This window comes from Aquarana catesbeiana, linkage group LG02, assembly GCF_042186555.1.
Source record: "Aquarana catesbeiana isolate 2022-GZ linkage group LG02, ASM4218655v1, whole genome shotgun sequence".
NCBI lineage: Eukaryota > Metazoa > Chordata > Amphibia > Anura > Ranidae > Aquarana > Aquarana catesbeiana.
Genome location: NC_133325.1, coordinates 810,864,210 through 810,891,972, shown reverse-complemented (window position 1 = coordinate 810,891,972; position 27,763 = coordinate 810,864,210). Strand labels below are relative to the sequence as shown.

At 48.7% G+C, this 27,763-nt stretch overlaps 1 protein-coding gene across 1 annotated transcript in view; it reads right to left on the bottom strand.

The window, feature by feature from the left end:
* The window catches only part of LOC141129511 (T-cell surface antigen CD2-like), a 76,278-nt gene that overhangs the window by 11,612 nt on the left and 36,903 nt on the right, over positions 1-27,763 (bottom strand). Inside the window, 1 exon segment of the mRNA XM_073617592.1 lies at positions 22,933-23,247. Coding sequence (XP_073473693.1) covers positions 22,933-23,247 — 315 coding nt within the window.

Below are 27,763 nucleotides of genomic sequence, written 5' to 3'. Positions count from 1 at the left end.
CACCCATCCCACCCAATACATGACCCATACATACAGCACCACCCCACCCATAACATGACCTGTACATACAGCACCAACCCCATTTATATGCATCTGCAGCATAACACTACAGAGCCAGTATGAATGGGATAGCAACACCAAACCAAGTTCTACACCATAAGTAACCATTGAACCAGTCACATCACTCTCTGTACTGCAGGAGCTTACACTCTAATGTCCCCCCACAGTCACACAACTATTATTATACATTTATATAGCTCTGACATATACCGCAGTGCTGTACAGAGATCACTGAGCCAGTCCTAGCAGTCTCTGCACCAGATGAGCTTCTCCACCAGGTGGTGCTGTTGGCTCACTCTGCTGTGATCTCAGCTGAGAGAAGCAGCAAGCCTGGGGCCTCTCATGCAGGCTTTTCCCAGGAAAGCATGGACCATGTTGGGGAAGATGAAGGTGGAGGCTCTCCAGAGACACTGAGGCCTACTCCATGTGCTCAAGCTGCAATGGATCCTGGGGCTGTCCCTATGCAGGAGGAATCCTTACCAGTCTTCCAGGATAGAGTGGTGAACAGACTTCACCACATTTCTAAGGAGGAACAGAAACTTTCTGTCATGAAAGAAGATCTCAGGAAAAAGAAATCCATGCACAGTAAGTCTGGAAACAGTAAATGGGAAGTCTCCAAGGTGAAGTACCTGGTGGAGGCATTGAAAAAGCAGAAGTTGCTTGCCCCTCTGAAGGAGAGCAGAGGTGTGTTCAGAGAAAAGTGTGAGAATGAGGAGAGATTGCAACAGATGAAAGAAAAGTGCCTGTGCCAGTACCAGCCAGAGGGTGGATACCAGAGCAACGGCGACAGTATAGATGGGGGTAAGGAAGTGGCTTCCATGGTGGCCCCAGTACTACCCCCTGTCTCAGGATCTGTCATGTCTGAGTCAGTATCTGCCCCCCTCCCTCCCCAGCAGCCTGGATCATCTCAGGAGGAGGTTGAGGGAATTGGTGGATTGCTGCAGGTCATTACAGAAATGGAATCTCCCTTTAGCGGCACCGACTCATCAGATGAGACTCATTATAAAGGAGTGCTTGCTGAAAATCTCTCTCAATGTGTGGAGGACTTTCCTGAGATTGAACCTGCCAACAAATCCTTGCAATCAGCAGGGAATGCAGGATTAGCTGGCTGCGAGGAGTCCCACATGGACGCTAGAAGTGCAGAGCAGGAATGTCGCATGAACATTGAAACTGCAGAGCAGGAGGGCCGTATGAATGCTGAAACAGCTGGTATTTTTCTAAACAGAAGATTTTACTTGATGACGGGACTGCTGGTATCTGTGGTACTTCTGGGACTATGATGAGCGGAACTGTTGTGCTGGAGGGGAGGAGGGAGGATCAATTGGTGGGTAATTTACCAAACCAGTTTTCAGAGGTTCCTATGCAGGCAGTTAATGTGCCATCTGTCCCAGTTAGGAATTAGGCTGTTTCGGGACAAAGTCATGTTGCTGCTAGTGGAAGGGAGCCAGTTGTGCGACTTTCACCTAATGCACCTTCCATTAAACGGTACCACTCAGATGGGAAGGAGGAGGTATTCCACCTATCAGGAGGGTGGTTGTGGATAAGATCCTAGCCATTGAACTTAAGGCAGAAGATATTTATGCTCTTATCTGTCTGTCTGGTTCCTTTGAATATGATTTGTCATTTGTGCATCCAGAATCGCTGGATCTGTTTTGTGAGCAGTTTGAGCGTGTATATGGGGGCCAGTCGGACTGGAAGGGCTTGTCCCCAAAGTTGTCTTCTGACGGCCCTTGATAAAAAAATGTGACTATCCTGACAAGGAATGAGTCTATACCCCCCCAAGGATTTATGGGTCTGGTTGAGGAGGTTTGCTGAAACGTTGTGTCCCCTTAAAAAGATTGTGGATGATAGGGGAATCTGGATGGGTGGGTGGTCAGTCTCAATGAGGGTGAATGTGTGTGGGAATGTGGTCCAGCATTTGCCCTCCTCTGCTTTTATTGGTAGAGATAGGATTACCGTCTTCTACCCTGGTCAACCTAAGCTGTGCCATAAATGTGGAGTCAAGGGACATTTCTCCTCTAACTGTCCCGAACAGAAGTGCCCTTTGTGCCAGGAACTGGGGCATCTGGCAAGGGACTGTAACATCATTAAATGTACCCTATGTGATAAGTTTGGTCTTATAGTCGGTGCCCTGAGGCTTTGCACAATAAGCCCAAGTTAGTGGAGGAATTCTTACGTCTGAAAAGAGAAGAGTCTGGGTTGGCAGAGTTTGTACCAGGGAATCCTAGTGTCTCTGTCCTGTCAGAATCTGTGTCTGTGAGGCCCTCTGTGGTGTCAGTGTCCCCCCAGTCTGTGGTGTCAGTGTCCCCCCAGTCTGTGGTGTCAGTGTCCCCCCAGTCTGTGGTCTCCCAGTCAGTGTCAGAAAGTGTGGTTGTCAAGTCTGTGTCTGCACCTATTGTTTCTCCTAGTGTAGTGAAGGCAGTGGAGGGTGTTGGACCAGCGTGTATGGTGGTGCCAACCCCCCCCCTCCTCAGCATGGCAAAAGTGCGGCTGGAGGTTGACAGACACCAAAAGGTGAATGATGTGGAAGTCAGGGTGAATGATGTGGGGGGGGGGTGTTAATGGGGGGGTTTGGAATCGCATCCTGATGGCGATTGAATCCTAAAATATTTCTTAGCCTGGATTGTTTAAGTTGAGGTTCAGGGTTTGTAGTCTGTTTTTTGTTGTCATTAAAATATGTTTCTTTGTATGTTATCCTGTCAGGAAACGCTTTTCTTTACTTGCTGATGTAAGCACGCTTGTTTTTGTTTAGTTGTTGTTTATTTTTATGTAAATATGTTTTTATTAATGAGCTGTATGTTTGTATGGTTTTTTAATAAACAAAAATTTACACTCTAATGTCCCCCCCACAGTCCCACATTAGGGCCACCTTATCAGAAACCTGTCCTCCTCCATACATTTTAATGAATTTTGGGAGGCAATATGCACAACATGCAGGCGGAACATAGAAACATTTATCCTAAAGAACCATATTGGCAATTACTCCAGCTACAATAGTATATAAACATTGATCAGATGGGGATAGAGAGATACATAGTAACATTGTTTATAAACTTGATCAAACGGGAGATAGAGAGAACAAAAAGCAACATGGTTTATAATCATTGATCAGACAGGTGGGAGAGATACAAAGTAACATTAGGGTTGATTTACTAAAGGCAAATAGTTTATGTACTGCAAGTGCAGTTGCTTTAGATCTGAGGACAACATGCAAGGAAAATAGAAAAACATCAGAGCTTCCCCTCATATCTAGTGCAACTGTTTGAAACATTGTTTATAAACATTAATCAGACATGAGACAGATATATAGATATATATATACATACACAGTGGGTACGGAAAGTATTCAGACCCCCGTACATTTTTCACTCTTTGTTATATTGCAACCATTTGCTAAGATCATTTAAGTTCAATTTTTTCCTCATTAATGTACACACAGCACCCCATATTGTACACACAGCACCCCATATTGACAGAAAAACACAGAATTGTTGACATTTTTGCAGATTTATTAAAAAAGAAAAACTGAAATATCACATGCTCCTAAGTATTCAGACCCTTTGCTGTGACACTCATATATAAAACTCAGGTGCTGTCCATTTCTTCTGATCATCCTTGAGATGGTTCTACACCTTCATTTGAGTCCAGCTGTGTTTGATTATACTGATTGGACTTGATTAGGAAAGCCACACACCTGTCTATATAAGACCTTACAGCTCACAGTGCTTAGGATGGAGATCGGGGAAGGAGCCAGTAAATATGTAATTTACTAGCCCCTTCCTTTTCTGAATGAACCGATCACTCACTGTGTTTATTCACAACTAAAGCATAGTAAAAGTTGTTTACACTATTCCTCCGACTGATACCAATGATGGGGCACTATTCCTCCAACTGACACCAATGATGGGGCACTATTCCTCCCACTGACACCAATGATGGGACACTATTCCTTGGACTGATACCAATGATGGGGCACTATTCCTCCCACTGATACCAAAGATGGGACACTATTCCTCCCACTGATACCAATGATGGGACACTATTCCTCCCACTGATACCAATGATGGGGCACTATTCCTCCCACTGATACCAATGATGGGGCACTGTTGATCTTTTATTAAAAGAATCAAGCAACCAATTTTATACAAAAGTAAAAAACAAAACCATAGTACAAAACTTCAACAGAAATCCAAGGAATACACATCCATGGTCAGAATATATACAATATATACATAATCCACTACCAAAACATTTTTAGAAAACTATTTACATAAAGCAGCAGAGAGGGCCTAAGAGTAGGGATGAGCTTCGAGTTCGAGTCAAACTCATGTTCGACTCGAACATTGGCTGTTCGCAAGTTCGCCGAACAGCGAACAATTTGGGGTGTTCGCAGCAAATTCGAATGCCGCGGAACACCCTTTAAAAGTCTATGGGAGAAATCAAAAGTGCTAATTTTAAAGGCTTATATGCAAGTTATTGTCATAAAAAGTGTTTGGGGACCTGGGTCCTGCCCCAGGGGACATGGATCAATGCAAAAAAAAGTTTTAAAAACTGACGTTTTTTCAGGAGCAGTTATTTTAATGCTTAAAGTCAAACAATAAAAGTGTAATATCCCTTTAAATTTCATAGCTGGGGGTGTCTATAGTATGCCTGTAAAGGGGCGCATGTTTCCTGTGTTTAGAACAGTCTGACAGCAAAATGACATTTCGAAGGAAAAAACCCATTTAAAACTACTCGCGGCTATTGCATTGCCGCCCGACAATACACATAGAAGTTCATTGATAAAAACGGTATGGGAATTCCCCACAGGGGAACCCCGAACCAAAATTTAAAAAAAAATGACGTGGGGGTCCCCCTAAATTCCATACCAGGCCCTTCAGGTCTGGTATGGATATTAAGGGGAACCCCGGACAATTTTTTTTAAAAAAATGACGTGGGGGTCCCCCTAAATTTCATACCAGACCCTTCAGGTCTGGTATGGATTTTAAGGGGAACCCGCGCCAAAAAAAAAAAAATACGGCGTGGGGTCCCCCCCAAAAATCCATACCAGACCCTTATCCGAGCACGCAACCTGGCAGGCCGCAGGAAAAGAGGGGGGAACGAGAGTGCGCCCCCCCTCCTGAACCGTACCAGGCCACATGCCCTCAACATTGGGAGGGTGCTTTGGGGTAGCCCCCCAAAACACCTTGTCCCCATGTTGATGAGGACAAGGGCCTCATCCCCACAACCCTGGCCGGTTTTTGTGGGGGTCTGCGGGCGGGGGGCTTATCGGAATCTGGAAGCCCCCTTTAACAAGGGGACCCCCAGATCCCGCCCCCCCCTGTGTGAAATGGTAAGGGGGTACTTACCCCTACCATTTCACTAAAAAACTGTCAAAAATGTTAAAAATGACAAGAGACAGTTTTTAACAATTCCTTTATTTAAATGCTTCTTCTTTCTTCCTTCATCTTCTTCTTCTTCTGGTTCTTCCTCCGGCGTTCTCGTCCAGCATCTCCCCCGCGGCGTCTTCTATCTTCTTCTCCTCGGGCCGCTCCACACCCATGGCATGGGGGGAGGCTCCCGCTCTTCTCTTCATCTTCTTCTCTTCTTCTTTTCTTCTCTTCTTCATTTTCTTCTCCGGGCCGCTCCGCATCCATGCTGGCATGGAGGGAGGCTCCCGCTGTGTGACGCATCTCCTCTTCTGAGGGTTCCTTAATAACGGGGGTGGGGCCACCCGGTGACCCCGCCCCCCTCTGACGCGGTGACTTGACGGGACTTCCCACAGGGAAGTCCCGTCATGTTCCGTGCGTCAGAGGGGGGCGGGGTCACCGGGTGGCCCCGCCCCCCATTATTTAAGAACCGTCAGATGAGGAGACGCCGTCACACAGTAGGAGCCTCCCTCCATGCCAGCATGGATGCGGAGCGGCCCGGAGAAGACGCCGCAGAGGAGATGCTGGATGAGAACGCCGGAGGAAGAACCATAAGAACCAGAAGAAGAAGATGAAGGAAGAAAGAAGAAGCATTTAAATAAAGGAATTGTCAAAAACTGTCTCTTGTCATTTTTAACATTTTTGACAGTTTTTTAGTTAAATGGTAGGGGTAAGTACCCCCTTACCATTTCACACAGGGGGGGCCGGGATCTGGGGGTCCCCTTGTTAAAGGGGGCTTCCAGATTCCGATAAGCCCCCGCCCGCAGACCCCCACAACCACCAGCCAGGGTTGTGGGGATGAGGCCCTTGTCCTCATCAACATGGGGACAAGGTGTTTTGGGGGATACCCCAAAGCACCCTCCCAATGTTGAGGGCATGTGGCCTGGTACGGTTCAGGAGGGGGGGGCGCACTCTCACCCCCCCTCTTTTCCTGTGGCCTGCCAGGTTGCGTGCTCGGATAAGGGTCTGGTATGGATTTTTGGGGGGACCCCACGCCGTTTTTTTTTTTTGGCGCGGGGTTCCCCTTAAAATCCATACCAGACCCTTCAGGTCTGGTATGGAATTTAGGGGGACCCCCACATCATTTTTTTTAAAATTTTGGCCGGGGTTCCCCTTAATATCCATACTAGACCTGAAGGGCCTAGTATGGAATTTAGGGGGACCCCCACATCATTTTTTTTTTTAATTTTGTTTCGGGGTTCCCCTGTGGGGAATTCCCATGCCGTTTTTATCAATGAACTTCTATGTGTATTGTCGGCAATGCAATAGCCGCGAGTAGTTTTAAATGGGTTTTTTCCTTCGAAATGTCATTTTGCTGTCAGACTGTTCTAAACACAGGAAACACGCGCCCCTTTACAGGCATACTATAGACACCCCCCAGCTACGAAATTTAAAGGGATATTACACTTTTATTGTTTGACTTTAAGCATTATTAAAATCACTGCTCCTGAAAAAACGGTAGTTTTTAAAACTTTTTTTGCATTGATCCATGTCCCCTGGGGCAGGACCCGGGCCAGCTACGATCCATCCCACTGTGGAATTTCAAATTGCCCCTAACATAGAGCCACCCATGGAAGCACAACCAGGCCAGATCCCTGAATTTAGGGGGTACTCTGTCCAAATTAATAAGTGTTAACCCTGCCCTCAAAACTGGGCCTGGGCAATCCCTTAAGGGCAGTGGGTCATGAAAGACTCCACTCAAGACTCGACTCATAAGGACTTTCCTCTAAACCGTTCTGAGATCTTCAGCCGACAATCGCCACTGCCATAGTAACTTCAGGCATTGAGCGACATAGGCTGGTAGCTGACCACGATGACCCCTGAGATTCTTCACTTGGCCACCTTCTTCCCAAAGTCGTAGAAAAGGTCTAAACCAAGATCTAAATATGCCTACCCATCCAGGAGGTTCCACTGCAAGCATATTACCAATATTAAACTTGAGAAAAAGCAGTGAAAAAAAAAAAACTGGGTTACCCATACCTAAGCCACCCTCCCTCCTGGATAGATAGGTGACATTCCTCTTGATGGGGTTCAGTCTGTTCCCCCACAACATCTGGAAGAACACACTACTGACCCTAGCATAGAGAGACACTGGCAATATGCAGAAAAAGCTGACATGCAAGAAGATCGGAATCAGGTAAGTCTTAATCAGATCAACCCTTTCCCTCATAGATAACTTCCATCTCTTCCAGCTGACCACCTTAGTATTGGCAATTTCCAGTCTGCATTCCAAGTTTTTGAGGCCATAATCGCCGGGTCCAAATTCAATGCCTAGAATCTTAATTTTTTCCTGGGGCACTGGAAAGGTGTCCGGGAGATCAAACCCCTCACCTTCCTTTCCCATCCAGAAAACTTCACTCTTTTCCTGATTGATCTTGGAGCCTGATGCTTCAGAATACCGTGATGTCAGAGAGACCACCTCCTCTGCTTCATCTGCCCCAGTGACAATCACAGACACATCATCCGCATAGGCAACAACCCTCAAAGGTGGCTCACCCGGGAGCCCCACTGGCACCCCACACAACATGCCGCTCTCTAGCCTCCTGATGAAAGGGTCGATTGCAAACACATAGAGCAGGGGACTCAGGGGACAACCTTGACGCACTCCAGAGCCAACCTCAAAGGACTGCCCAATCCAACCATTAACAAGAGAAAAGCTTTCTGCCCCCTTATACAAGGCTTTCAACCAATCGACAAAACCACCCGGCAGACCGTACTTACTAAGGAGCAACCACAGGTACTCATGGTTAACACAATCAAAAGCCTTTGCCTGATCCAATGTCAGCAAATACTTTCCCCAGCCTGCAGCCCTGCATTGCTCCAAGGCCTCCCGGACAGCTAAAACCGCTGTGAAGGTGCTCCTACCCTGGACCGAACAGTGCTGATGGTGAGAAAGCAAAGACTCTGCTACTGACGATAGACGCCAGAAAAATATCTTTGCCAGTATCTTTCTATCGACATTAAGAAGGCTGATGGGGCGCCAATTCTCAATCATCGAAGGATCTTTACCCTTTGAAAGAAGAATCACAGCTGAGTGCCTCATGGAAGGGGGAAGTACCCCCTCTGCAAGGCAACTGTTAAAAACCTCTACCAAATGTGGGGCCAGAATAGGCTTAAAAGCTTTGTAAAACTCAGCCGTCAAGCCATCCGGTCCAGGTGACTTTTTGATGGCAACCTGTTCAATTGCCCTCATCACCTCTTCAACTGTGATCTCCTCTGTCAAATTCATGAATGGGACATCTTCATCATTTAGACCTGGAGTAGAGTCCAAAAAGCTTTCCATCTTGTCACGGTCAAGCTCTTTCCTCCCAAGAAGGTCAGCATAAAAAGGACCTCACGACCTCCAGAATCCCTGACCTGGACTTTGTCAAGAAACCTGCACTGTCCTTAAGGCCAATGACCGTTTTAACTGCTACACCTTGTTTGCAGTTCTGGTAAGGGTCAGGCGAGTGGTACTTCCCATAGTCCCTCTCTGGAACCAAAGAGGCATGCCGGTCATATTGACACTTCCTGAGAAGGAGTTTCACTTCGGAGATTGCCCCAGGATCTCCTCCTCTCGAGACAAGAATATCAAGCTTCCTCCGTAAATGTTGGTAGGTCATGTATTTATTAAACTGCTTTCTATTGGCTAGGTCCCTGAAGAATCCAGCAATCCTTTTTCTGGTCAGCTCCCACCACTCAGCCTTGCTGCTACATAAGTCCAGGATGGTCACCTGTGCCTGAAAGAAATCCTCAAAGGATTATCTAATATGTTCTTCCTTGAGTAGAGTCGAATTCAATCTCCAGATGCCCTTACCCCTCTGAGGGGCGTCTGAAGCATTCAGGACCACAGATAGCATACAGTGATCAGAGAACTCTACTGCCTGCACCACTGGGGGCGAGAAAGCAGAGGTCTCCTTCAAAAAAAAACTATCTATCCTACTCTGACTATTACCTCGATGAAAGGTGAACCCAGTGTCATCCGGGAGGTGCTTAATGTGCACATCCACAAGACCAGCATCCCTAACCATACTATTTAAAAAAACGCTTTCATATCCCAGCCTGTCTTTGAAGTCCTTCCTGTCCTTGGGCCTAGTTACTGTATTAAAGTCACCTCCAAAGACCACTTGCCGGGATGTAAAAAGAAATGGCTTGATCCTTGTAAAAAGGCATTTCCTGTCCCACTTTGTGTGGCCCATAGACATTAATTAGGCGCAGGTCCTGCCCTCCCACAAGGACGTCTAAGACCATACATCTCCCAATCTCCACCTCAATAACCTGCCGGACAGTTACCATGCCGGTTTTAAACAACACCGCCACACCGCCGTAAGGCTCGGCCGCAAGAGAGCAGTAGGATGGACCATACCTCCACTCTTTATTGGCCATATAAATATCTGCCAAGGAGGAGAGCCTAGTCTCTTGCAAAAATAAAATTTCAGCGTCTAATTGGCTGAACAAAAAGAAGGCCATAGAACGAGCTCTTACTGACTTAATGCTCGCGACATTTATTGTCACCACTTTTAACAGAGGGGGAACCGCCATTTGGGTTATTGGGTGGATTGCTTCTTAGCTCCCCTCTGCTGCTCATCACCAGAAACCTCTCTCTTTCTTGAGGCCGCCTCAAACTCCATCTCAGAATCAGAACTTCGCTCCGAAGAAGCTCCAGATGAAGAAATATCCCAATTAGAGGACCTATGACGGTTGGAGACAGGCACTGGAGCCCCTTCCGTCCTCACCACCTGCTTCTTCCGCTTCCCAACCTTCCTTCTCTCCTCCAGGTACTGCAGGTCAGCTTCAGAGATGCCCTCATCTCCTGTTTTTTTCTTTGAAGTCTTTACAGAAGACTCCTTTTAGAGAGGCAGAAGCGACCTTTTTAGTACCCACTACCACTCCTGGAGGGGGGGGTGCTCCCTTTGAATCAGACTTAGGAGGGGTAGACTCCTGGGGGGTAACTGACTCGGGGGGGCACAGACTTGGAAGGTTCTGACACATGAGAAGAGGGTACAGTAGGCTGGGAGGACCCAGAGACAGATACAGAAGGAATACTTACAGACACAGGAGGGGTGGCCACAGGAACTGGGGAGGGACCCTGAGCAGGACCAGGGGAGTCAGTCACCGCAGAAGAGGATGGTACACCAGGGGCCTCACCCTCCATCCTGTCCAGCCTTGACAAGTCATCTAGTACCTCCTTCTCCATATTGTGCCAGGCTTCAGGACATCTGCTGCAGGGGTGGCCAAGGCGCAGGCACAGGTTGCACCTGATCATCTTGGTGCAGTCCTTAGCCATATGACCCTGACCCCGACACACTGAACATATCAAGGCTGAACAGGAAGAGCTCAAATGCCCCTTTTCTCCACAGCGGTGACACAGCTTCGGCTGACCAGGGTAGAAAATAGTCATCCTATCCCTCCCTATAAAAGCTGAGGAGGGCAGGTGACGGACAACATTCCCATCCCTGGCCAACCTGACTGTTACTGACCAACCCCAGTCCAGATGTTACGCTCATTAAGGATTTTGCTGGGCTTAGTCAAAACCTCACCATAGTTCCTTAACCAGACCTCTAGGTCCCGAGCAGGAACACTCTCATTGGTGAGTATGATGGTTATCTTTTTCACTGTAGACCTTTGCGAAACCGCAACTGGGGCCAGACCTTCCCATTCAGGTCTTGACCTGCACCGAGCCTCATATCGCTCCCAGAACAGGTCAAGACCCTCTGGCCTGGTGAAACTAATGGTATAATCCCATGTCCCAGCTACATGTATTAGAGCATACAGGTCATTTGCCCCAAAACCCATCTCCAAAATTAAATCTACCACTGCACGCCGTGCTGGAGGGATTGCACCACCTTACCATTTGAGAATTACCACATTTCTTCTTGGACCCCCAGCAGAAGCCAGAGACCCAAGACCAGATCCCAGGGTGCCCAAAGTGCGCTGCAGCATCAGAAGGTACAACATTGCTACACATAGCATTAGAAACTTGAGTGTCACTGGGCACACTTTCAACATTGCTCTTGGTGTTAGATGGTACAAAAACAGATTCATTCCCTGCTTGGGGCTTGACATTATCAGGCACATTATCAGTTATGTCCTCATCACCAAACTGGATGGCCCTGAGCATGCCTCCTGAGTCCTGGGAAGGCAGGGGACTGCTTACCTCTCCCTGAGGGGGCAGGGGGTCAGAACTGGGGGTCTCCTCCTCCTCCACCTCCATCTTTGTCATCCTCGCAAACCTTTTATCATTGCAAAATTTTTCTTTAAAGGGCCCATCTCTGCCTTCCATCATGGCCACAATGGTTTCTTGGTGTTCCACCCGAACCTTGGCCAGTTGGATCTCCGGATCCATGGACCCACGTCTCTGGCTATGCAAGCCCTCACGCTGCCTTCTCAGGCGCTTCAGCTCCACTCTGAGCTTGTACAGCTTGTCTCTCTCCCTATTCAGGACCTTAATCCCGATGTCTTGTCGATTAGTGCCTCCCGTCGAATAATGCATCCCCTACGTCACACCAGCTGATTCCCCTATCAGCTGGCATGACGTAAGACTGCACATGCGCAGTTCGTCGGATGCATTTTCCGACGGGAGTCACAGAACACAGTGGAGAGGCACAGTGTAGGAGAGGCTAGAAGAGATACTTTGAGCTCTGATTCCGGGGGACCCACTCTGTGAAAACCCACCAAACTTGGCACACTTTTAGGGAACACCACTGGCTGTATGTGGTAGAAATTTTGGGTCCAGGGAACCGAACGGCAGCCGGTACTGACTCCCGAAAATGAGCCGCTTGTTTCATTTTTCCGCTGGCAGAAAGTGTAGGAGAGGCTCGGGAGATATTTTGAGCTCCTGTATCCAGGGACTCCCTCCATAAAAACCCACCAAACTTGGCACAGTTATAGGGAAGACCCATGGCTGCAGGTGGAAGAAATTTCGGGTCCAAAGAACCAAAGGGCACCCGGTACTAAATCCCCAAAATGGGCCACTCACTTTATTTTTCCGCCTGGGGGAAAAAACGGGCGACTTTGAGCTCTGGTTTCTGGGGACCCACTGGGTCAAATCCCACCGAATTTGGCACACTTATAGGGGAGAGCCATGACTATATGTGCAAGAAATTTTGGCTCCAGGGAATCGAAGGAAGGCTAGTAGCTATGGGTCTTCCCTATAAGTGTGCCAAGTTTGGTGGGTTTTTATTGAGTGGGTCCCCGGATACAGGAGCTCGGTGTTGTGTCGATGAGTGCCTCCTATCGAATAATGCCTCCTACGTACTGCGCATGTGCAGTGCATGACGTCACACCAGCTGATTTCCCGATCAGCTGGCTTGGTGTATCGACTGCACATGTGCAGTTCATCGGAGGCATTTTCCAACGGGAGTCACAGAAAACAGTGGAAAGGCAGTGTAGGACAGGCTAGAGGAGATACTTTGAGCTCCTGTATCCGGGGACCCACTTGGTGAAAACCCACCAAACTTGGCACACTTTTAGGGAACACCCATGGCTGCATGTGGAAACATTTTGGGTCCAGGGAACCGAAGGGCAGCCGGTACCGACTCCCGAAAGTGAGTCCCTTGCTTCATTTTTCCGCTGACAGGAAGAGAAAACAGTGTAGGAGTGTAGGACAGGCTAGAGGGAGGCATTTTCCGACGGGAGTCACAGAAAACAGTGGAAAGGCAGTGTAGGACAGGCTAGAGGAGATACTTTGAGCTCCTGTATCCGGGGACCCACTCAATAAAAACCCACCAAACTTGGCACACTTATCGGGAAGATCAATGGCTGCAGGTGAAAGAAATTTCGGGTCCAGGGAACTAAAGGGTAGCCGGTACCGACTCCCCAAATTGGGCCACTCGCTTTATTTTTCCGCCTGGGGGAAAAAACGGGCGAATTTGAGCTACGGTTTCTGGGGACCCACCAGGTCAAATCCCACCAAATTAGGCACACTTATAGGGAGGACCCATGGCTATACGTGCAAGAAATTTTGGGTCCAGGGAACCGAAGGAAGGCTGGTACCGACTCCCCAAATTAGGCCCCTCACTTAACATGGGAGTCTATGGGGAAACCAGGCAAAATTGTGACGGATTTCACTTATCGCTCAACCATTCGACGACCAAATGGGCTAGCGACACCAAACTTGCACCCCTTTTTCCCAGATATCACAGCTACACCTCATAAAAATGTGGAGGTTCGGGAACCTTTTACCGGGGATTTACCGGGGCCACAATGTTGACTGTCTTCACGGTACCGGTGCTCCCTGACCATGGGTTACAAAATTACAAAGCTTGGGGGTGATGTAGAGACACTCTATGGGTACCCCCACACCGAACCGGGGTCCGGTACTCCAACCTGAACCCTCTGGTTAACGGAAAATGGCACTTTGAAACGGTGTAGCTCGGACCCGGTTCACCGGGGAAGGCTCCGGTAGGTCTCATTTGAATATTTCAGGCCTTTTCTACAGAATGGCATCCACTTTCGAGGACCAGTGGACCCCTCACAAAACACCGGCAAAGACGTGCACGGCGCTCTCCGGTTCTATGGGTCTTAAAAATACACCGACACCAGGAGGCTGTGGGGATGCTCTTCAGGTACTCATTGGCCAAGTTTGGGGTCCAAGGAACGTTTGGCGGGCAGGTGGCCCCCCAAAAGGTCAACCGGTAGAAACCGCACGTTTAACATTGGAGTCTATGGGAAACTCAGTTAACTTGGGGGGCTGATATTTCCTCGGCTGTTGGGGTTAGGAACACCAAACTTGGCACACTTGTAGGGGAAACGATGAACTACATGTGGTTCACATTGGGGTTCCTAGACCCTACGGTTGGCTCGTAACCATCTCCCAAAGACGGCACCCCTAGGGCGGTAAAACCGGTTCTGCTACTCAGAAAATTCAGACTTAGGTTCTGGCGTCTACCGGTTGGATAACTTTGAGGGCTCATATCTCCGGAACCCCAAATTTGGTGTGCCGGCTCATGGGATCTAGATCTACAACATATTAAAAATTGGACTCCTAGCTCAAACGGTTCGGAAGATGACTTTCCTGGAGCCCAAAAAATGCTTGAGATTTGAAAGTTAGGTCGACACAAAGCATGCATGGTGGTTTCAGAAAAGTCATTTCGGGCACCTTTTGTTCCAGAGGCCTCAAATTTGGCCTGCAGCTAGGGGGCCTCTATGAACCCCCAACTACCAAGTTTGAAGTTCCTGTGACCTACAGTTCCAGAGATTTGGACCGGTAAACGAAAAGTTCATACTGGCCATGGGGCACCAAGGGACCAGTTCCGATCTCGCTGCCCCCTCGGCCTTGGTGGGCACCATGGGTCAGTCCCCTTTGGAAGTCCATATCTCCCCAATACTTTGAGCTAGAGACCCCAAATTTGGCAGGTCGGTACCGGTGGATTTTAGACACAAGATCCGGGTAGACCGACCCTCCTGCGAGCAACCGTGTGGAAGTTTCTCTCCGATTGAGCCCAAAATACCACCCCAGGAAAGAGGGGACTCGTAGTATGCATTTTTCAACGGGAGGCAATAATCAACACTACACCGGTGTAATGTTGATTATTGCCTCCTGTCCAAAAATGCCTCCTACATACTGCGCATGCGCAGTACGTCACATCACTCCAGCTGATTTCCCGATCAGCTGGCGTGACGTATCGACTGCACATGCACAGTTCGTCATATGCATTTTCCGATGGGAGGCAAGCCATAGGGAGCGTGCGGAGGGAGAGAATCTTAAAGAGGGAGTCCCGCGAAATTTTTTTAAAAATACTGCAGCTGCTAACTTTTAAAATAAGGACACTCACCTGTCCCAGGGTCCAGCGATGTCGGCACCCGAGACTGAATCGTCCCTCGGTCCTCGGGTGCTGCCACCGCCATTCTCTGTAAGGGAATCAGGAAGTGAAGCGTTGCGGCTTCACTTCCTGGTTCCCTTCTGCGCATGCGCCAGTCGCGCTGCGCTTCCTTACTGGTCCCCGCTGCCTCTGGGACCTGTGTGTGTCCCAGCAGACAGCACGGGGGGTAGGGACGGGAGGGGGCACAGACTCCCGTGGGAGACTACGCCGGAAGTAGGTGCAAATACCTGTCTTAGACAGGTATCTGCACCCCCCTCCCCCCTGAATGGTGCCAAATGTGTCACCGGAGGGGTCGGGTTCCGAAAAGCAGAGGTTCAATTTTTGTGTGAACCTCCACTTTAAATGTAAGATTCTGCCTCGCTCTCTGTGGCGTGACGTATCGACTGGGCATGCGCAGTTTGTCGTATGCATTTTTTGACGAGAGGCAAGCCACGGGAGCGCGCGGAAAGAGAACACTGACGGTAAGAGAGAACTCTACAGGGAACACTGACGTAAGGAAGAACTCTGCAGGGAACACTGACGTAAGGAAGAACCCCGCTGGCTTAATAACGTCAGTGGCAACACCGCATCCAGCCCCGCCCCCAACACACCCCTAGGCTGCTCTAGAGAAAGGGGGCAAGCGCCATGCATAAGCAGTGTATTTGTCAGGGAAGCTTGGATTGACACAGCGGTGCTAGCCGGAGGGCCAACCCTCTAGGCAACTCACCTGGGGACTGGGACACCCATTTTCCCTGGGGACTGAGACCCCTTCTCACCTGGGGACTGGGACCCCTTCTCACCCGGGGACTGGGATCCTATCTCACCTGGGGACAGGGAACCCACCTCCACTAAGAACAGGAACCTGATCACCCTGTGTGTGCCAAACTCACCTCCCTGCCCCTGTGTTTGCCAACCTTACCGTCTTGCCCGATCACTCTGTGGAAGGTGGTCTCTGGTCAGCAGAGTTCCCCCCCCCACATCAGAGCTACCGGCATTTACCTTTACATCAGAGTCTGCAGGATTCCCCCTTGCAGTGCAAAGGAACTCAGATGTAAAGAAAAATGATGCAGAGCATGATCTAAAAAGGAACTCTGATGTAAGGAGTTCCTAACTACATCAGAGTCTGCAGCATTGCCCTTTACATCAGTGTTCCCCTTTTCATCAGGGTTCACAAAGTTCCCCCTTGCACTGTAAGATTAAAAGGGATGGAGGCCCAGAGACATGTCCAGGGTACACAGAGGAGGCCTCCGTCCCTTCTAATCTAACTCATGTGTCTTCTGTGTACCCTGGAAATGTTTCTAGTCATTTATCACTTATAATCTATCTCATGTATCCTCTGTGTACCCTGGACATGTCTCTGGGTCTCCATCCCTTATAATCTATCTCATGTATCCTCCGTGTACCCTGGACATGTCTCTGGGTCTCCATCCCTTATAATCTATCTCATGTATCCTCCGTGTACCCTGGACATGTCTCTGGGCCTCCATCCCCTATAATCTATCTCATGTATCCCCCGTGTACCCTGGACATGTCTCTGGGCCTTCATCCCTTCTAATCTATCTCATGTATCCTCCGTGTACCCTGGACATGTCTCTGGGCCTCAATCCCTTATAATCTATTTCATGTATCCTCTGTCTAGCTTGGACATATCTCTGGGCTTTTTTCCCTTCTAATCTATCTCATGTATCCTCTGGACATGTCTCTGGGCCTCCATCCCTTATAATCTATCTCATGTATCCTCTGTGTACCCTGGACATGTCTCTGGGCCTTCATCCCTTCTAATCTATCTCATGTATCCTCCGTGTACCCTGCACATGTCTCTGGGCCTTCATCCCTTCTAATCTATCTCATGTATCCTCCGTGTACCCTGGACATGTCTCTGGGCCTCCATCCCTTATAATCTATTTCATGTATCCTCTGTCTAGCTTGGACATATCTCTGGGCTTTTTTCCCTTCTAATCTATCTCATGTATCCTCTGGACATGTCTCTGGGCCTCCATCCCTTATAATCTATCTCATGTATCCTCTGTGTACCCTGGACATGTCTCTGGGCCTTCATCCCTTCTAATCTATCTCATGTATCCTCCGTGTACCCTGCACATGTCTCTGGGCCTTCATCCCTTCTAATCTATCTCATGTATCCTCCGTGTACCCTGCACATGTCTCTGGGCCTTCATCCCTTCTAATCTATCTCATGTATCCTCTGTGTACCCTGGACATGTCTCTGGGTCTCCATCCCTTATAATCTATCTCATGTATCCTCCGTGTACCCTGGACATGTCTCTGGGCCTCCATCCCTTCTAATCTATCTCATGTATCCTCCGTGTACCCTGGACATGTCTCTGGGCCTCCATCCCTTCTAATCTATCTCATGTATCCTCCGTGTACCTTGGACATGTCTCTGGGCCTCCATCCCTTATAATCTATCTCATGTATCCTCCGTGTACCCTGGACATGTCTCTGGGCCTCCATCCCTTCTAATCTATCTCATGTATCCTCCATGTACCCTGGACATGTCTCTGGGTCTCCATCCCTTATAATCTATCTCATATATCCTCTGTGTACCCTGGACATGTCTCTGGGCCTTCATTCCTTATATACAGTCGTGTAGTGAGAGCACATCCATGAAGGGGATCACCAAGTGGGTTAAAGTCCTGATAACAGCTGTCACAGGAGGGCCCTCACACAGGACACATGTCAGGCAGGGCGGTGAGGTTGACACACACAGGGTGATCGGGCAGGACGGTGAGGTTGGCACACACAGGGGCAGGGAGGTGAGTTTGGCACACACAGGGTGATCAGGTTCCTGTTCTTAGTGGAGGTGGGTTCCCTGTCCTCAGGGGAGATGGAGGTCCTGTCCCCAGGTGAGATAGGATCCCAGTCCCCGGGTGAGAAGGGGTCCCTGTCCCCAGGGGAGAAGGTGTCCCAGTCCCCATGGGAGAAGGGGGTCTCAGTCCCCAGGGAAAATGGGTGTCCCTGTCCACAGGTGAGTGGCCTAGAGGGTCCCAGTCCCCAGGTGAGTTGCCTAGAGGGTCCTAAGTCCTCAGGGGAGATGGAGTGGGGTATGGGATGGTGTGGGGGATGTACCACTTGGTGACTTGGTCACTCACCATGACCAAGTCTGTAGGGCTCATTTATGGTCACCTGGGCTCCCTCCAGCAGCAGCACGGATTGGCGATCAGCATATCCTCAGGGAGCACAGCTACGGCTTGACATGCTCTATCTAAAGCACACTTGTCAAAAGAACAAAGAGTAAACAGAGATAAACTGTATGTCATTTTAATAGATTGCAAGCTCTTGGGAACGGGATCTCTGATGGGCTTTCTTAAACTGCAGTGTAGGTCACTTACACATACATAGCTATTCAGGGCCCCGCCCCCCTCTGGAAGCACAGACGTTGGCCCTCCCGCTAGCACCGCTGTGTCAATCCAAGCTTCCCTGACAAATACACTGCTTATGCATGGCGCTTGCCCCCTTTCTCTAGAGCAGCCTAGGGGTGTGTTGGGGGCGGGACTGGATACGGTGTTGCCGCTGACGTTATTAAGCCAACGGAGTTCTTCCTTACGTCAGTGTTCCCTGCGGAGTTCTCCCTTAGTCAGTGTTCCCTGTGGAGTTCTCTCTTACGTCAGTGTTCTCTGTCCACGCGCTCCCGTGGCTTGCCTCTCGTTGAAAAATGCATACGACGAACTGCGCATGCCCAGTCGATACGTTACACCACAGAGAGCGAGGCAGAATCTTACATTTAAAGTGGATGTTCACACAAAAATTGAACCTCCGCTTTTCGGAACCCGACCCCTCCGGTGACACATTTGGCACCATTCAGGGGGGAGGGGGGTGCAGATACCTGTCTAAGACAGGTATTTGCACCTACTTTCAGAGAAGACTCCCACGGGAGTCTACGCCCCCTCCCGTCCCCTCCCCCCGTGCTGTCTGCTGGGACACACACAGGTCCCAGAGGCAGCGGGGACCAGTAAGGAAGCGCAGCGCAACTGGCGCATGCGCAGTAGGGAACCAGGAAGTGAAGCCGCAACGCTTCACTTCCTGATTCCCTTACAGAGAATGGCGGTGGCAGCACCTGAGGACCGAGGGACGATTCAGTCTCGGGTGCCGACATCGCTGGACCCTGGGACAGGTAAGTGTCCTTATTTCAAAAGTCAGCAGCTGCAGTATTTGTAGCTGCTGACTTTTAAAACATTTTTCGCGGGACACCCTCTTTAAGATTCTCTCCCTCCACACGCTCCCTATGGCTTGCCTCCTGTCGGAAAATGCATATGACGTACTGTGCATGTGCAGTCGATACGTCACGCCAGCTGATCGGGAAATCAGCTGGAGTGATGTGACGTACTGCGCATGAGGGTCAGTCTACCCGGATCTTGTGTCTAAAATCCACCGGTACCGAACTGCCAAATTTGGGGTCTCTAGCTCAAAGTATGGGGGAGATATGGACTTCCAAAGGGGAACGACCCATGGTGCCCACCAAGGCCGAGGGGGTAGCGAGATCGGAACCGGTCCCTTGGTGCCCCATGGCCAGTATGAACTTTTCGCTTTACCGGTCCATATCTCCGGAACCGTAGGTCACAGGAACTTCAAACTCGGTAGTTGGGGGTTCATAGAGGCCCCCTTAGCTGCAGGCCAAATTTGAGGTCTCTGGAACGAAAGGTGCCCGAAATGACTTTTCTGAAAACCACCATGCATGCTTTGTGTCGACCTAACTTTCAAATCTCAAGCATTTTTTGGGCTCCAGGAAAGTCATCTTCTGAACCGTTTGAGCTAGGAGTCCAATTTTTGTATATGTTGTAGATCTAGATCCCATGAGCCAGCACACCAAATTTGGGGTTCCGGAGATATGAGCCCTCAAAGTCATCCGACCGGTAGACGCCAGAACCTAAATCTGAATTTTCTGAGTAGCAGAACCGGTTTTACTGCCCTAGTGGTGCCGCCTTTGGGAGATGGTTACGGGCCAACCGTAGGGTCTGGGAACCCCAATGTGGACCACATGTAGTGCATCGTCTCCCCTACAAGTGTGCCAAGTTTGGTGTTCCAAACCCCAACAGCCGAGGAAATATCAGCCCCCCAATTTGACTGAGTTTCCCATAGACTACAATGTTAAATGTGCGGTTTCTACCGGTTGACCTTTTGGGGTGCCCCCGACCGCCAAACGTTCCCTGGACCCCAAACTTGGCCAGTGAGTACCTGAAAAGCATCCCCACAGCCTCCCAGGGTCTGTGCATTTTTAAGACCCATAGAACCGGAGAGCGCCACGCACGTCTTTGCCGGTGTTTTGTGAGGGGTCCACTGGTCCTCAAAAGTGGATGCCATTCTGTAGAAGAGGCCTGAAATATTCAAATGAGACCTACCGGAGCCTTCCCCGGTGAACCGGGTCCGAGCTACACCGTTTCAAAGTGCCATTTTCCGGTAACCGGAGAGTTCCGGTTGGGGTAACGGACCCCGGTTTGGTGTGGGGGTACCCATAGAGTGTCTCTACATCACCCCCAAGCTTTGTAATTTTGTAACCCATGGTCAGGGAGCACCGGTACCGTGAAGATGGTCAACATTTTGGACCTCCACATTTTTATGAGGTGTAGCTGTGATATCTGGGAAAAAGGTGTGCAAGTTTGGTGTCGCTAGGCTGTTTGGTCGTCGAATGGTTGAGCGATAAGTGAAATCCGTCACAATTTTGCCTGGTTTCCCCATAGACTCCCATGTTAAGTGAGGGGCCAACTTTGGGGAGTCGGTACTGGCCTTCCTTTGGGTCCCTGGAGCCGAAATTTCTTGCACATATAGTCATGGCTCTCCCCTATAAGTGTGGGATTTGACCCAGTGGGTCCCCAGAAACCGTAGCTCAAAGTCGCCCATTTTTTCCCCCAGGCAGAAAAATGAAGCGAGTGGCCCACTTTGGAGATTTGGTACCGGCTGCCCTTTGGTTCGCTGGACCCGAAATTTTTTTCACTTGCAGCCATGGGTCTTCCTTATAAGTGTGCCAAGTTTGGTGGGTTTTCATGGAGTGGGTCCTCGGATACAGGAGCTCAAAATATCTCCCGAGCCTCTCCTACACTTTCTGCCAGCGGAAAAATGAAGCAAGCGGCTCACTTTCGGGAGTCGGTACCGGCTGCCGTTTGGTTCCCTGGACCACATGCAGCCAGCGGTGTTCCCTAAAAGTGTGCCGAGTTTGGTGGGTTTTCACCGAGTGGGTCCCCGGGAATCGGAGCTCAAAGTATCTCCTCTAGCCTCTCCTACACTGTGCCTCTCCACTGTGTTCTGTAACTCCCGTCGGAAAATGCATCCGACGAACTGCGCATGTGCAGTCTTATGTCATGCCAGCTGATAGGGGAATCAGCTGGTGTTACGTAGTGGATGCATTATTCGACGGAAGGCACTAATCGACAAGACACCGGCCACCACTCGCTCCCGGATGGCCCCGGAACCTTCATCTTCACCAGGGGCAGAGAGATCCCCAGCCATGGTTTGTTCAGGAGCAGGCATGTCACCTGATGGCCCAGGAGATGGCTGGGAGCTTCCAGAAGGAGAGGCCCCACTGTCCTCCATGGCTTCCCCAGAAAGGGGCCAGGAGAGCTGGGAGAGATTTCACCACCACTCCCCTCTCACACGGATCACCTGGAGGAGCTTCAGAGACACCTTCCTCCTGACACACCTGTGCTCCAATGATGGGTGGGGCACTATTCCTCCCACTGACACCAATGATGGGGCACTATTCCTCTCACTGACACCAATGATGGGGCACTATTCCTTCCACTGACACAAAAATGATGGAGCACTATTCTTCCCACTGACACCTATGATGGGACACTATTCCTCCCACTGACACCAATGATGGGGCACTATTCCTCTCACTGACACCAATGATGGGGCACTATTCCTTCCACTGACACAAAAATGATGCAGCACTATTCTTCAAACTGACACCAATGATGGGACACTATTCCTCCTACTGATACCAATGATGGGGCACTATTCTTCCCACTGACACCAATGATGGGACACTATTCCTCCTACTGATACCAATGATGGGGCACTATTCCTTTCACTGATACCAATGATGGGGCACTATTCCTCTCACTGACACCAATGATGGGGCACTATTCCTCCCACTGATACCAATGATGGGGCAATATTCCTCCCACTGCTTCCAATGATGGGGCACTATTCCTCCCACTGACACCAATGATGGGGCACTATTCCTCTCACTGACACCAATGATGGGGCACTATTCCTCCCACTGCTACCAATGATGGGGCACTATTCCTCCCACTGACACCAATGATGGGGCACTATTCCTCCCACTGACACCAATGATGGGGCACTATTCCTCTCACTGACACCAATGATGGGGCACTATTCCTCCCACTGCTACCAATGATGGGGCACTATTCCTCCCACTGACACCAATGATGGAGCACTATTCCTCCCACTGACACCAATGATGGGGCACTATTCCTCCCACTGACACCAATGATGGATTACTCCCCCATGCCTGAAGAGCCCCATGTTTGAAAACTTTCAGGGACTTTCTATAGAGGGAGATGTGTAGTGTATGTAGTACTGTCATGAATAGAATACAGATGACATTCCAATAAAAGCTGCACCAATCTGAGCTGGTCTGGAGGAAGAGCACATATAACATGTATAACATGTAGCAGTAGACATAATTTGGTGTCACTCACATTGCCCGATCACGGTCACTGGTTTATTACACTTCGATATTCCACCCCCGTCATGCAACTCTACGAAGTACGTCATTTCTCCCTCTTTTTCCAGGCGTTGAAGATACAGAGTTCCGTTGGGTAGAATTTTGCAGTTACACCCGGGAACCGGGTCTGTTTGTGGAGGATCTTTAGGTTTCTTTCGGCTTAGACGTTTGTCGTCCTTTTTCCACTCCACAGAGTCACTATCCAATAAGTTGCATTTGTCTGGAATGTTGAGCTGCACCGGGGTATCCATAGGGTATGTATTTGGGCTTGTTGTCCCTACAGCTGCTCCTATTGGGGGAAATCAAAGATTATTAGGTGAAATATGATGGCTGCGCTATTATTACTACTTAAAGCGGAGTTCCACACAAAAATGGAACTTCCGCTTTTCGGAACCCTCCCCCCCTCCGGTGTCACATTTGGCACCTTTCAGGGGGGAGGGGGGTGCAGATACCTGTCTAAGACAGGTATTTGCAAGCACTTCCGGCATAGACTCCCATGGGAGTCTATGCCTCTTCCTGTCCCTCCGCGCTGTCTCCTGGGAAACACACAGCTCCCAGGAGATAGCGGGGACCAGTTACGATGCGCAGCGCGACTCGCGCATGCGCAGTAGGGAACCGGGAAGTGAAGCCGCAATGCTTCACTTCCTGATTCCCTCACCTAGGATGGCGGCAGCAGCTGCCGAGAACCAAACGGGTTCTCGGCGTCGCCTGCCGACATCGCTGGACCCAGGGACAGGTAAGTGGCCATGTATTAAAAGTCTGCAGCTGCAGTATTTGTAGCTGCTGGCTTTTAATTTTTTTTTTTTTTGCGGTTTGGGTGAACTCCCGCTTTAAAGTGTTATCTACAGGTTCATCTCTCAACCTTTTCACCCCGAAAGGAACCCCCATAATAAACTAAATGAGTGTGGGTCAATGGCAATGGTGGCCAGTGGTATATTTTATTGGGGGGGGAATGGTGCACAACCCCCCCCCAGTCAGCCGGTCACCCGTAACACTTACCCCAGGCAGAACGTCCCTCCTCCTCCCTCGGCCAATAGGGTAGCTTCTCCTTTTTTTTCTGCTTCTCAGGACCCGCTTCCTGATTGGTCAGGAGGAGAATAAGTGTGACAATAGCGAATATTAATTCACTATTGTCACGCAACTGGGTGGGCTTCGGGAGCAGTGCTATGCGCTCCGCCCCACCCTTTCTTGAAGCCAATTAGAGCCTCAGGCTCTAATCAAGTGCTTCGAGGAAAAAAAAATCCCCCATTGCAATCCATGCATCTGGCGCCTTGCATGTTGATCAAGGAGCCCGCGGACGCATGGATGGTAGGGCGGCACCCGTGCTCCCCCTATAGACGGGTCGCCACTGGTCAACAGAATGCCACCCTTACTATGATCATCAGAATTCCACCCTTAGTATGGTCCTCAGAATGCCACCCTTACTATGGTCCTCAGAATGCCACCCTTACTATGGTCCTTAGAATGCCACCCTCACTATGGTCCTCAGAATGCCACCCTTACTATGGTCCTCAGAATGCCACCCTTACTATGGTCCCCAGAATGCCACCCTTACGATGGTCCTCAGAATGCCACCCTTACTATGGTCATCATAATGCCACCCTTACTATGGTCATCAGAATTCCACCCTTACTATGGTCATCAGAATGCCACCCTTACTATGGTCATCAGAATGCCACTCTTACTATGGTCATCAGAATGCCACACTTACTATGGTCATCAGAATGCCACCCCTACTATGGTCCTCATAATGCCACCCTTACTATGGTCCTTAGAATTCCACCCGTACTATGGTCCTCAGAATGCCACACTTACTATGGTCATCAGAATGCCACCCCTACTATGGTCCTCATAATGCCACCCTTACTATGGTCCTTAGAATTCCACCCGTACTATGGTCCTCAGAATGCCACCCTTACTATGGTCATCAGAATTCCATCCTTACTATGATCCTCAGAATTCCACCCTTACTATGGTCCTCAGAATGCCACCCTTACTATGGTCCTCAAAATTCCACCCTTACTATGGTCCTCAGAATGCCACCCTTACTATGGTCCTCAGAATGCCACCCTTACTATGGTCATCAGAATTCCACCCCTACTATGGTCATCAGAATTCCACCCTTAGTATGGTCCTCAGAATGCCACCCTTACTATGGTCCTCAGAATGCCACCCTTACTATGGTCCTTAGAATGCCACCCTCACTATGGTCCTCAGAATGCCACCCTTACTATGGTCCTCAGAATGCCACCCTTACTATGGTCCTCAGAATGCCACCCTTACTATGGTCCCCAGAATGCCACCCTTACGATGGTCCTCAGAATGCCACCCTTACTATGGTCATCATAATGCCACCCTTACTATGGTCATCAGAATTCCACCCTTACTATGGTCATCAGAATGCCACCCTTACTATGGTCATCAGAATGCCACTCTTACTATGGTCATCAGAATGCCACACTTACTATGGTCATCAGAATGCCACCCCTACTATGGTCCTCATAATGCCACCCTTACTATGGTCCTTAGAATTCCACCCGTACTATGGTCCTCAGAATGCCACCCTTACTATGGTCATCAGAATTCCATCCTTACTATGATCCTCAGAATTCCACCCTTACTATGGTCCTCAGAATGCCACCCTTACTATGGTCCTCAAAATTCCACCCTTACTATGGTCCTCAGAATGCCACCCTTACTATGGTCCTCAGAATGCCACCCTTACTATGGTCATCAGAATTCCACCCCTACTATGGTCATCAGAATTCCATCCTTACTATGGTCATCAGAATGCCACCCTTACTATGGTCCTCAGAATGCCACCCTTAATATGGTCCTTAGATTGCCACCCTTACTATGGTCCTTAGAATTTCACCCTTACTATGGTCCTCAGAATGCCACCCTTACTATGGTCATCAGAATTCCATCCTTACTATGATCCTCAGAATTCCACCCTTACTATGGTCATCAGAATGCCACCCTTACTGTGGTCCTCAAAATTCCACCCTTACTATGGTCATCTGAATGCCACCCTTACTATGGTCCTCAAAATTCCACCCTTACTATGGTCCTCAGAATGCCATCCTTATTATGGTCCTCAGAATACCACCCTTACGATGGTCCTCAGAATGCCACCCTTACTATGGTCATCAGAATTCCACCCTTACTATGGTCATCAGAATTCCACCCTTACTATGGTCCTCAGAATTCCACCCTTACTATGGTCATCAGAATGCCACCCTTACTATGGTCATCAGAATGCCACCCTTACTATGGTCATCAGAATGCCACCCTTACTATGGTCATCAGAATTCCACCCTTACTATGGTCATCAGAATGCCACCCTTACTATGGTCATCAGAATGCCACCCTTACTATGGTCATCAGAATTCCACCCTTATTATGGTTATCAGAATTCCACCCCTACTATGGTCCTCAGAATGCCACCCTTACTATGGTCCTTAGAATGCCACCATTACCATGGTCCTTAGAATACCACCCTTACTAAGGTCATCAGAATGCCACCCTTACTATGGTCATCAAAATTCCACCCTTACTATGGTCCTCAGAATGCCACCCTTACTATGGTCCTCAAAATGCCACCCTTACTATGGTCCTCAGAATACCACCCTTAATATGGTCCTCAGAATTCCAACCTTAATATGGTCCTTAGAATGCCACCCTTACCATGGTCCTTAGAATGCCACCCTTACTATGGTCCTCAGAATGCCACCCTTAATATGGTCCTCAGAATGCCACCCTTAATATGGTCCTCAGAATGCCACCCTTAACATGGTCCTTAGAATGCCAACCTTACTATGGTCCTTAAAATTCCACCCTTACTATGGTCCTCAGAATGCCCCCCTACTATGATCCTCAGAATTCCACCCTTACTATGGTCATCAGAATGCCAACCTTACTATGGTCATCAGAATGCCACCCTTACTATGGTCATCAGAATTCCACCCTTACTATGGTCATCAGAATGCCACCCTTACTATGGTCATCAGAATTCCACCCTTACTATGGTCCTCAAAATTCCACCCTTACGATGGTCCTCAGAATGCCACCCTTACTATGGTCATCAGAATACCACCCTTAATATGGTCATCAGAATACCACCCTTAATATGGTCATCAGAATTCCACACTGAAATTAGACAAGTTTAGGCAATTTTTTTTCTGTTACGAATCGAAATTCGGACAACATTTTTGTCATTTGCATGCAGCCAAATTTCCAAATCACAATTGTAACGAATTTCAACGAATCAGAAATAAATGATAATGAAACAAATTATTATCGAAATGGAAACATATTGCAATAAATACAGTAAGGTATTAAAGTGAAATAAGATGATGATTCCTAGGTTGCTTTATAGAATAAAACAGAATAGAATAATATAGAATGGAAGATAAAAGAACGAAATAGAATAGAATATAAAGGAATTAAATAGAATAAAACAGAATAGAATAAAAAAAGGATAGAATAGAAAATTAAAGAATAGAATAGAATCAAAAACCATTAGAATAGAATAGAACAGAATAGAATGAAATAGAACGAATATAGCCATCTTCCGAAATTCGAATTTCAAATATAAAAGAATAAAATGAAAAGAATATAGCCGTCCTCCAGAATTTAAATCTCAAATAAAATAGAAAGAATATAGCCATTTTCCAAAATCTGAATTTTGAATAGAATAGAATAAAATAAAAAGAATATAGCTGTCTTCCGAAGTTTGAATTTCAAATAGAATAGAATAAAATAGAAAGAATATACCAAATCTTCCGAATTTCAAATAGAATAAA